Here is a 13,130-nt window from a genome sequence, read left to right on the forward strand (position 1 = left end):
AATAAGAAAATGATAATTTAAAAAAATAAAAATGTGAAAGAAAAGCGTAAAAAATATGTAAGAGTTTTTTTTGTAAATATAATTTTTAATATAAAAATTAGTTATTTAATTTAAAAATAAACATAAATTTTATAATATATTTAAATAAATTTCAAAAAAACTAAAATATTTGAGTTAGAGACGGAAATTCTGTCTCTAACGAGGTTAAAGAAGAAATTTTATCAAACGACTTTTAAATATTTTTAAAATTATAAAAATAAATTAAAAATATCTTTTTATCATATTTTAGTGTTTCAAGAACAAAAATGTTTTAAGGGCTTTTCCCATTTGGAACTCCACTCAGTGCATGTGAAGTTATAAACCCTTTTAATAAATTAATATGGAGATTTTGTTTTTTCGTTGTAAAAATTAAGGGGAAACAAAAGTAACATATTGAACTATTGTGGAAAAAAAAAATGAAAACAAATGTTAAGGTTGTGTTTGGTTGGATGGAATAGTTTTGAATGAGAAGGGTAAGGAAAAGGAAATGGGACTATTTCACTCCATTGTTTTGTTTGATAAGAATGCAATGGTAAAAATAAAAAATGATGCCCTCATGGGCATAACTGCCTAAGTAGTTGAGATCGTATAAGTGTTGGTTCTAAAAAGTTTTGAATTCTAGTTGTTATATAACTGATCACAGGTCCTGTATTCGAATCTCGTTGCTGGGTTTCATGATTAACCTCTCCTATAAAAATCTTGAAGCTAAGTTACGGGGGCCTTTAAGGTGAGGAATTTTACCTTTTAGTCCCAAAAATAAAAAATGATATTTAATTTTCTTTTTTGGTAAAAATATTGAAACAAATAACATTTTATTTAATTTTTAAATTAATTTAATTTAAGTGACGGCAGCGACAATCAGGCAAATAACAGATGACACCTAACTTATACTTGGGACATTATGTAATTAGAAAAAAATATGGGTAAAAATGTAATAAACTTTTTATTTATTTTGTAATTAAAAGACTTATCATCATTTGAAGAGAATGGGTCATTTTATTCTTTCACAACAATTAATTTTTTTTTTTGGGGGGGGGGGGGGGGGGGTGAAAATTCCATTTCCATTTCTAAGAAGACAAATTAAACTCAAACTTAAGCAAACAGAAGCTAAATTTATAAGAATGGTAGTTTTCGTTCTATTAAGGTCATAAAATGCTGAATTCTAGATTTTGCGTCAACCTAATGAATATTTTAATTTGAAATGAGAATGTAGCAAATAATTAGGGTCGTAAATGAGTTGAGTCGCTTGGGAGGGGCTCGTTATTCAATTCATTAAAATATCGTTTGAATTCGTTCGTTGAGATAAGCGAGCTGAACTTGAGATTAACTTTAAAACTCAATTTGTAAACGAACTAAGGCTCAATAAATTTCAGCTTGGTAGCTCGCGAGTTGATTTGAATAAAGGTTCGTGAGCTTACTCGATTATAGGCTCGCAAACAACCTTGATTATTGGCTCATGAACAGCTCGTGAATAGGCTTATTTATAAATATATTAATAAATTTGCTCATTATTTTATAAAAATATTATTTAACATAAAATTATCAAATTTTATATTATTATAATAATATCATTAATAGAATTTGTTGATAACGAGATTAGTTGTAACTTAAAAATTAATCAACTAATGTATGACTCTAATAGAGTAATTATCATTTTAATCAAATAAGAAAATGTTTAGTTGAGTAATAACTGACAAATATTGTATTCGATCGATTTTTTCTTTTAATCAAATAAAATCTAAACATGTAAGGGACTAATCAATTACATACTTGTTTTATTTGAATATATGACGGAATAACATTAATTAAATAACCAAATAGTTAATCGACTAAATAGTACGTTAGTTGAATAACTATAACATTTAACTGAGTAATAAATCTAAAATAAAATAATAAGTCTATATTCTTGTATCATTAATTAATTAAGAATAAATATTAATTGAGTAAAATTATAATTTACTCATATATCAAAAAGACTTACTCGAATATATCTAACTTGAGTAATACTTAATTTACTCGACTATGATTATATTAAATTTCAAACAATTAATCATTACATTTATCATTAAATGTACATTTTAAATATTTAATTTACAAACAAAATTTATAAACTAGCACGACGCTATAAAATTTATAATAATTTTATCTAAAATCAATAATAGTTCTACCAAAAATTAATAAAAATTCATAATGGTGATTAGATTTATAATTAATTTAAATAAGACTATATATGAATTATGTAAGATTACATCAATATATATAAATAATATTGCCATGAAAATATAGTAATTATTTAAAAGATATGAAAATTTGTACATATTTTGAGTAATATGCAGAATAAAAACTTTTTTTGTTTACATGTTATATGTTGCAAAAGATATCAACACCATACATTAATTTTTAAACAATACATATTTATTATATCTTACTTTGTAAGTCTAACTATTTATTGTTAATTAGTTTTATTATAATAAATATATTATTAAAAAATATGTATTTAATGCTTGTTAACCATTGTATGTGGATCACAAAAATCAATCAATCAATGAAGAGAATTAAGTCAATCAAACTATATATTATAATCTACCATCTATATATATACATGTTTCTCTTTCAACTAAATTTTTATTTTGTGCACTTTAATATGATGTTATGATCATTATTCGTGGTTATTGTTATCTTTTATGGAAAAAAATTATAGAATAGAAAATACTTAACAAGTAAAATAGATAGAGTATATGTGATAAAAAGTTAAAACTATAAGGGTTGGAATAAAATAAATAGGGTAGTTTATAATTTATGTGATATAAATAGTATTTAAATTGTAAACCCTATATCTAGCCATCTAGATATAACATCATCATATTATAAAGAGTTTCATTGTCGTCATCTTGCTGATGATTTGGAGCAACTAGAAAGAGTCTCACTGTCGTCATCAGGGCCAGGGCTACCAGGGCCCATAAGTGAGGGGGGCACAATTTTCTTTTTTAAATATATGTATATATGTGTATAAAAAATTTTAAAAAAATTAACAAAAGAAGTTGCCACTTACACCCTGTCAAAAGAAGATTTCATTGCTATTTTTATTTTGTTGGTATATGTGATGATTGTTTTTATTTCGATTAATTGTAGAGGATAAAAGTAAGGGTGTCAATGGTTCGAATTGATCCAGTTCTATAAGAATTCAATAACCGAACCATTTTTAAAGATTCCAAAAAAATAAGAACTGTAAGCAAACCATTACATATATAAAACCAAGCCATGATCAATCTGTCACTCCGGACCGGTTTCTGTTCTATCCAATCAACATTTAACTTCTAAATATTTTCCCAAAATATAAAATTACAAATAAATTTTTTAACTAAAATAAACTCATAACTTCATTAATGCTTCAAGTCTTGAAGTAAAAGTAGAACAAAATAATTCATAGACTATCTCATCAAATGAGATTACATTGACCGTTTAGTATAGCAATAGCGCATAAAATGTTAGCAATAGAAGAGTTTATGAATCTCATTAGTTTCCTAAGAAGTGATACTATTTATGCATATGTATATATATATATATACTCAAAAAAATATAATATATATAAGTATAATATCGGTTCCGGTTCAGTTCGGAACATGGTTTGAAAAAAAAAATAGTAACCAAACTAAATATATTGGTTCTTAATTTTTGAACACCAGAACCTAACCATTAAACCAATTCAAAAGGTATTGTTCGGTCCGGTTTGGTCTAGTTTATCGATTTTTTGATATTTTTTGACAACCCTAGATGAAAGGAAGATTGATCAAATCAATAAATACTTACTGAGATTCGGGAGAAAGTATGTAGACTCAAACATGTTGTTTTCGATTTTTAATGCAATATTTACAATGCAAGGTACTCTTTTTCCTTCATTTGGGATTTTGTACTATTAGATTTTCTTCAAATAAGGTTTTAATAAGGTCTCAAAATATTTTTTGTAAATTCTTATCATTTTAATAAAATTAATTAATTAATTAATTTTGTATTTAATTTATAAAAAAATGCACACTTGAAAAAATTTGCCCTGGGCCTCCGAAAACCCAAGACCGGCTCTGGTCGTCATCGACCCGTCTAACTACCTCGTCACTTATCGCTGACTTGTCTCATCGTCAACCGTCGTTGCAATGTATGATCGTGAATCTCATCATGTTCATATGCATATTTCATAAATCAAAATATGTAAATACAATCTACATGACATACTCACATCAAGGTATTACAATATGATAAAAAATCATTTACATAAAATCAAATTTTAGAGTCAAACAACTTACAAACCAAACATTTTCATAAAACTATATCCATTTAAGAAATATCACTTATCTTGTAAAAAGATAATTTTGCCTTAAAATTCGTGTTGGACTTTCAATCGTACTCAATTATGAACCTTAACGTACCCGGGGCATCATAATTACTTAAGAAAATTAAATTTCTAATTTTTTTAATTTATCTCATTTCCTCATATTATTTCCTCAAGATTATAAAATAAATAATTTCTCATCAAATTTTCTCAATTTCTATTCACAATAATTCATAAAACAATATTCTTAAGTTCCCAAAATTTTCTCATAATTTTCAAAATCTATATTCTATTTATTTCTCATTTTTTCTTTGATTTTCAAGCATCTATTATTTAAAAAATTCATAATAAATACCAATCATGCATTTCTTTTCCAATTTAATCATAAAAAAATTCTAAAATATCATTCTCATATTTCTGGAATTTTTGAAGAAATTTTTTAAGATAACTCACCTTCCCGCGGAGCGATTTGGTATTCTTCTATACTACAACGAAACCTCGACTTGCGTATCCAACAACGGCTTCTGTCACAAACTTTCACACAAACTACTAAACCTAACCTATAAGATTTTTTTAGAATTTTTTTTGTATTTTTCTCTCTCTATATATATTTTTTTCCTTTCTTTTTTTCAAATATCTCTCTCATTCTAAAATTTTTCTTTCTTATAACCTTTCTCTTTCTAATATAAGTCTTATAATCTTTTAAGTTTTCTCTATTTATAGAAGGTTGAATTAAGCTTAACATAATTGTAGTGATCCACTATCTTTAATTATTTTGTCACATTTTTTAATTATTTTTCACTAAATCTCACTCATAATCTTTAATTATTTATCCACACCCTACTTTGTCTCCCATATTTCTCAATTATTTCACCTATTATTTTTGATTATTTGTCCATACCCTACTTTGTCTCCCACATTTCTCAATTATTTCACCCATCATTTTTAATTATTTTGTTCATTTCTTAATTATTTTTTACTAAATCTCACTCATAATCTTTAATTATTTATACACACCTTACTTTGTCTCCCACATTTATCAATTATTTCACTTATTATTTTTGATTATTTGTCCACACCCTACTTTGTCTCCCACATTTCTCAATTATTTCACCCATCATCTTTAATTATTTTGTCACATTTCTTAATTATTTTTTACTAAATCTCACTCATAATTTTTAATTATTTATCCACACCCTACTTTGTCTCTCACATTTCTCAATTATTTCAACCATTATCTTTGATTATTTGTCCACATTCTACTTTGTCTCCCACATTTCTTAATTATTTCACACATCATCTTTAATTATTTTGTCATATTTCTTAATTATTTTTCACTAAATCTCACTTATAATATTTAATTATTTGTCTATGCCCTACTTTGTCTCCCACATTTCTCAATTATTTCACCCATTATATTTGATTATTTGTTCACACTTTATTTTGTCTCCCACATTTCTCAATTATTTCACCTATCATCTTTAATTATTTTGTCACCTTAATTATTTTTCACTAAATATTCTTTAAATAGATTATTCTTTCATTTAGTTCATTAATTTTAAATCCACTTTCTTAGTCTTTTCTTTTTTTCTACTTAGCCCACTAACTCTAAACCAATTTACTTAGCATTTTTTTTTTTTTAACTTAGTCCACTAACTCTTAGCTCATTAGTTTTTTCAATTATAATTTCTAATGGATGTCAAAAAATATTTTAAATATAAACAAAATAATTATTATTATTCTCAAAATACTAGAATATTACATCTTCTATCTATTATCATTTTGTATAAAAATTGTATTTTATAAAATTATATTAATTAAAACTATCCATAAATTAGTGGGGAGGGTAAGTTTGATAAATAATCTTTATAAATTCATTTTGGTATACATAATTTTTTAATAGGTTTACATAAATTTATAAGTCTTATATTTAAAAATAACAATAAATTCATTCACTATTATGAATTAATGTTAATTTTAAATAAAATAATTATGAATTTACGTGAACTGCATCAATGAGAATTGTCAATAAAATTTATTTGTGATTATAACATTTATCAAATCTCAAAGTAAAAATAGAAGAGAAAAAGGGCAAACTTTTGTCCTTATACTTTTTGATTTTTTTCGTATGATTATTTGAATTTTTTGTTATTTTAATTATATCATTGTATTTGAATTTTTGAATCAATTCAACCCCCGTATCTTGATATTTTTCTTGAGTAGCAACTCAAACTTTTTGTTATTTTTATTATACCATTATATCTATATTTTCAAGTTAATTTAATCTATATATTTTGACATATAAAAAAAGATTTTAATTTAATCATCTCACTTTATTATTTTTTTTTCACATCTGAATACAGGAAGTTAAATTGACTTAAAAATATAATTAAAATAACAAAAAATTTAAATTATTACACCCAAAAAAAAAAACCAAAATAGGGACAAATATCAAAGGCAACAGCCATGTCCATGTTTCATAAGCTTACCAGAACAGACCAAAAAAAAAGTGAACATTTCCATGTTGAGGACGTAATTAACATTCTATCCCAACCATTAGAACTCCACGTTAAAGAGTTACAATTCAATCAAACTGCTTTCCTAACCCTATCAATCCCATCCGCCCCAAGTGCCCAAAGTTTCCTGAAACTGGAGCAAGTGCCTCCTCCCTCTCAGATGCGACTCCAAATCTATCTGGCTGGTGCAGCTAACATTGCAAATCCCACACCATAGCTCATGAATATTCTGTTTAGGCTTACTTGGGCTCGGATTGTCGCGGGAATTTGCCTTTTTGTGCTCCCAACCAGATGTTGAAGATGAACCTCTCTTGTTTTTGCTTGCTTCCACCTCTTCGCACTTGGCCTTGTGCTTCATCCCCCGAAGATGTGAGCTCAGGTTCTGCTCAGATGAGGTTGTAAATTGACAAACAGCACAGGTCCACTCTCTCTGAACTTTCTCCGAAGAAGCCAGTTCCTCCATCACTTGCTTCTCGGCCAGCGTTGTCTTCTCTTTGATTTCCCTGGAAGCAACTGTTTTCTTCTCCGTTTGAGCGAGATTTGGTTCAACATACTTGACCTGTAAATTTGGCAAGCCGGTATTGATTCCACCCGATGTAAACCGTATAAAGATTTAAGACGTGTGTGAGTGTGTGTATATACAGTGACTTCTAGAACATCGAAAGCAAATCCAGAAGTGGGAAAACTACGCGGAAAAATTTAAGGATACTGGCAAATTTGACATCAGTTGTTACCCTTTCTGTTGCAACTGGATAAAGGATACTGCCAAATGTGACATCAGTTGTTACCCTTTCTGTAGCAACTGGATAAAGGATACTGCCAAATGTGACATCAGTTGTTACCCTCTCCGTTGCAACTGGATGTTTCTCCTTTTCTTCCCCTGCTTTGGCATTCTCCTTAGCCATATCGAGCTCTTTTGGACGATCCTTAAGAAAAACATAATTAAAAACAAAAGGTTCATCAGAAAGCTGCAACAATTTTGTTATCAGTTTGAGCAAGATTTGGTTCTACACGCTTAACCTGAGAAATTAGCCAATACATGCTGTTTCGATCCAATATAAACCATAGAAAGAATTATGACGTGTGTATATAAGACTGCAAGAAGAGTGGCATGGAACAAATAGCTATCAAAAGAGATAGAGGAAGACCAATAAAAACTTGATGGGAGACACTTGGTTATGAAGTGGGCTATAAGGGCTTTACAAAAGAGTAGGTCATAGATAGAAATAACTAGCAATCGCTGGAATTCAAATGGTCGAGACCACAAATGATGTAGGACAAAATCGTCCCACATCAGTTGTTCAGCATGTAAATAGGCATCTTATATGCTATGGGCCTTTACCCCTTGCTAACTGTGAAGGGTGTATGTCCTGCGTCATTTAAAATCAGAGCTGGTTCTCCGTGCCAAGGCACCCCTCTTGTCAGCATGTGCGCTTGCCAGGCTCTTGTCAGAGCCCTTAGACACTTGTCGGGGCATCAAGCTCTCTTGGTTGGGGTGTCTGATGTAGTACGAAATCGTCCTACATTGGTTGTTCAACTTGTGAATAGGCACCTTATCATTGTTGTTAAAATCCCGATTTTATGCGTACGATTTTACAATTTGAAGACCCCCAAACGATTCAAATCCCATGTAAAATCTAATTTGGGATAAAATCCTATAAAATCTCGATTTTACATGTACGATTTTACGCTTTAGAGATTCCCAAACGATTTTACGATTCAAAGACTTCCATTGATTTAAGTTGTAATTTAGAGGATACTTTCAACGTCTCAATGTCACATAGCATCTGACATTGGAACTTATGCAATGAATTGTTATATTTTGTCTCTAAATTGGAACTTGATTTAACATTGATTGCATAAGTTCCAATGTCACATAGCATCTAACATTAATTGCATAAGTTTCAATTTACTTGATTTAAATTATAATTTTTACTTGATTTAACATTGATTGCATAAGTAAATCAAGACAAACAAGTAATTAATTAATGGACCACCCAACTCCAAATCGGGATATTACTTGATTTAATCAATGTTAAATCAAGAAAAAATTGCAATCTAAATCTAATGGAAGACGTTGGAAGCATCCTTTAAAGAATTTTAAGCTATATTTTACCTCTAAATTCCCTATATTTTGCCTTTAAATTGCCTATACCAACCTGCTAGTTTTTGAGCTATATTTTGGAAATATCATCTTTTGAATTATAATAAGGAATAATTAGGTTATTAAATGATATTAATTCATTTTCTACAAAATTATGTTATTATAAACATATATTTACAAAAATTAAAGGGTATTTTTAATTATCTCTAAAATCTTACGATTTTATGATTCGATTTTACGATACGATTTTATGGACCCTTTGTCGATCCCACTTAAAATCCCGATTTTAACAACCTTGCACCTTATATAATATAGGCCTTAGACCCCTTGCTAACTACGGTTTTAAGGAGTATACATCCCGCATCAACACAGTGGGATAAAGACTTGATATGTCACTGTTGTTATCTAAGACTGCAAGAAAAACAAAAGCACACCTCGAAAATGGGACACTTAGGCTGAAATTTTTTAGGATATTAGGTTCAGCCATATAGCTGAGACCAGAATCATAACATATAGTGGATAAAGGCTTGATGTGTTGTTTTTATATAAGACTGTTAGAAGCCTGTAACAGTAAAAACAAACCCAGAAGTGGGGAACTAGGCTGAAAATTTTGAGGATATTAGGTTCAGACAGGCTGAAATATATTGCAAAATATGCCAAGAGTTATTACCTTTTCTATTGCAGCTAGATCTTTCTTCATTACTTCCCCTGCTTTGGCATTCTCCTTGGCCACATCAGGCCCTTTCGGTTGAGACTGAAAAATAAATAAACAAAAAATATGGTTCATCAAAAAGCTGCAACTGTTTTCTTCTGAGTTTGAGCAAGAGTTGATTCTACACACAACATGTAAGTTAACAAGCAAATATTGACTCCATCCAATACAAAGGGTGATGTTATTCCACTTCAAAATTTGTTAAATATGATTTTATCACACTACGGTGGGGTGCGATTAACACTTTTGGAGTGAGAATAATATTTACCAAATATAAACTGTTGAAACATTTATGAAATATGTATACAACTACTAGAAAGTGGATGGAATGGACAAGTATCTGGCAAGACAGGTTGGGAAAGACCAAGAAAAACTTGGTGAGGAACACCAAGATATGATATAAGAGTCTCGCATAAAATAAGCCTATAGATAAAAATGACTGGCGGTCTAAAATTTAAGTAGTGAAACCCACGTAGTGAAATAAAGGCTTGAAGTAGGAACGTTAGGCTGAAACTATTGAGGATACTGATGTTCAGACAGTCAGAAAATATATCGGAAAATGTGACAAGAGTTGTTACCCTTTCTGTTGCAGCTAGATCTTTCTCCTTTAGTTCCACTGCTTTGGCATTCTCCTTAGCCACATTAGGCACTTTTGGTGGAGACTAAACAACAAACAGCAAATCAAGCCTTTAAACGAAAACATGATATGACAGAGAATATGACAAGAAATATTACTCGGTCTGTTGCAGCATCAGAGTTTTTTGCTGTTAGCTCCACCGCCTTGGCATTGCCTTTTACAGCATTAGGCGCTTTCTAATCCAGAAAGAAGTAGCTTCTTTGAAACAGAACTACAATGCAAAGCTTTCATGGATCCTAGAAAAGTGGCAAGAGAAACCTTACCAGCATTGCTGCAGCAGTTCCTTTTTCCTCTGTATTTGTTACTGCCTTGATCTCTTCCATGTCACCGTCTGGATTCCTATGCTCGGGGCTAAGCATAGAAAGAAGGACCAGAAACATAGATTAAGCCCCAGTTGTATGGAACACTCGACTTTGATAATCGACAGGCTTACAGGGACGCATATATACCTTCCCCGCAATGAGTTTCTCCAAAGCTTCACGTCCATTCTCCTTAACAAACTTCTCTGCCATTGATAGAAGTCTCTCTGCATCCAAGGATGTGCTCTTTTTGGGCCTAACGATTAGTTTGACAAGTTCTTGTGGATTAATAGATAACCATTGGTGTATCAAATGCTCGTAAACATAACAAGCACCATTGAACCGGGGTAGCACCATCCAGCAGATGCTTATGAGCCTTATGTAAGGCCAGAATGGCAGCCTGATATTCACCAAAAAGAAGATATAAAAGAAGAAGAAGAAGAAAAATAAGAAGAAAAGCCTTGATCGTGTTGAATGGAACATCAGCATAAGGATATCAAATTTCTTGAAAGGCATTATGGCAAATTCTAGTCCCCAATGGATGAAGTTCCTCCCTTGGAAAGGATCATCTTTGTACACACTTAGCAAAGAGGTTGTTTTCACAGGAGCATTGTGACAAATTTGTCCCACTTTTTATGTTCCAGTCTCCAATTGATGAAGCTCCCCGGTTTAGAGGGTCGTCTACGTGCACACTTTGCAAAGAGGTGGTTTTCACATCTCAAACCTATTGACATCTGTGTCACTAAAGAACAACCATACCATTGCTATCCGGGTTGCCCTCTTCTTAAAATTCCAGTTAATTCCCGATAATATTAACAAGATTATAAGGAGAAGAGAGACCTAATTCTAGACCATGCATCCATAGACCCTCTTGTTTGGGTACAATATAACCCTAATTCTAGGAGCTATATAAAAGACCTAACACCTTAGATCTGTAACATCTGTTAATGAACAGGGGCACAAACTTGGCATGACAGTGATGAAAAAACACTAGTCTAAACAATGTTTCCAATTTAAACATGTAGAAGCAGCAATGCTACAGGGCTTTGTAAAGCAGATGATGACTATGATAACCGATAGATACCATTGAATGAGCTTCCCAAAAGCAAGCTCAAAGATTGAAATCAAAGAGAAGAGAATCCAGTATGCCACCAGAGCCCTCATCTCTTGAATGGAGTTTGTCTCGATTGCCCTAACTGATGCATATCTGCCAAACAATATGAAACACACAGAGCAAATCAATACATGATCAGAACATGCATGAAAACAAAAAAAAATAATAACTTATTACTTCTTCGCATCAAATCTTTGAATGCCGTAAGAATATTAAATCATATGAAAAAGAGAGAGTGAGATTACAGAGGAAACCCCAGTGAAAAGAGAGGCCTGCAAGTGAAAATGCAACATCGTGTCATATACATAATAGATTAAATCTGCAAATGAGTTTCTGAGAAACCAAACATGTGTGTGTGTATATATATATATATATGCAGAATCATCTTCCACTTTCCCAACTTAATATACAGAAAGTTGATTGCATATACCAGGCAAGAAGGTTGAAGCACATCAGAGCAGCCATGAGAAAACCCATAAAGAATTCAATCGATCTCTCTCTCTCCCTCTCTTTTCTCAGGGTCTTTGTTTTAGCTACAATAAACTCGATAGAGTTTATTTCCTTCTCACACTCTTCTCTCTTATTCTTTTATAACTCAGTTAGTTTAATTAACCAACAAAACAAGCTAACTCATGACAAGTTACTTCCATTTGTTTTGCTGCATAATTGACTACTAGCGTATTTTACACAATTAATTAAAGATATTTTAAAAAACTTAACTATGAAGTTCCATTTAATTTTCTAAAAATCTAAAAGGTTCCGAGAAAATTTTCAGAAACCATACTTTTCTTTTGAGGGGGGTTTTTGCTTTAAGTCAAGCTGGAACACAGAGTTCAGATGGGAAGCAAGCAACTAAATTGCCTTTTGGATCTTGCGTTAAATTTACGAAGTATCCTACTGGTGATGTTGTACGGTACAAGTATGGGAAGCCGAGTGGAAGGGCAGTGGGAGTGTCTGCTTCGTGTATGTCCGTACGCACGAGGACTTGGTAAACGACCGTAGGGAAAGTCAAGAGACGTACCAGTCCCACGCTCTCGCCTACGTATTACGATACACTCGCGCGCGCATTGGCAGCTACGCGCATGCAAGTGTGAAAGGCTGATTTAACGTCGGCTGGTGTGTCATCAATGGACTCAGCCCAAATATACGGGTCGCCCCGGTACTAAGAATAAAAGCCCAATTAATACCCTTATGGGTTGGCCCACTAAAATGAAGTTGTTGATAAAGAAAAGCCCAACAAAGCCCACAAATCTTGATCGATTTTATTCAACTTTTAATTAATTCAGCTTTAAATAAGTTTATTATGTATGTGACAATAATTCTATTTACTAAAATATCTTAATTACTACTGAATTTTCTTAAATTGGTTATTTTAAATAAAC

The 13,130-nt window shown here is 31.0% G+C and overlaps 1 protein-coding gene across 1 annotated transcript; it reads right to left on the reverse strand.

Annotated features, from left to right (window-relative positions):
* Positions 1-6,735: 6,735 nt before the first annotated feature.
* Positions 6,736-12,517, reverse strand: LOC127801663 (HVA22-like protein h). The gene is made up of 10 exons (XM_052336966.1): positions 12,179-12,517; positions 11,994-12,020; positions 11,719-11,841; positions 10,785-11,034; positions 10,599-10,685; positions 10,434-10,511; positions 10,277-10,360; positions 9,657-9,740; positions 7,617-7,808; positions 6,736-7,441 (listed from the first exon to the last, which is right to left on the reverse strand). Exons 1-10 carry the CDS (start codon positions 12,223-12,225, stop codon positions 6,977-6,979), a joined length of 1,437 nt encoding a protein of 478 aa, XP_052192926.1. The 5' UTR covers positions 12,226-12,517; the 3' UTR covers positions 6,736-6,976.
* Positions 12,518-13,130: the final 613 nt, after the last annotated feature.

This window comes from Diospyros lotus, chromosome 5, assembly GCF_014633365.1.
Source record: "Diospyros lotus cultivar Yz01 chromosome 5, ASM1463336v1, whole genome shotgun sequence".
In the NCBI taxonomy this organism is placed as follows: domain Eukaryota; kingdom Viridiplantae; phylum Streptophyta; class Magnoliopsida; order Ericales; family Ebenaceae; genus Diospyros; species Diospyros lotus.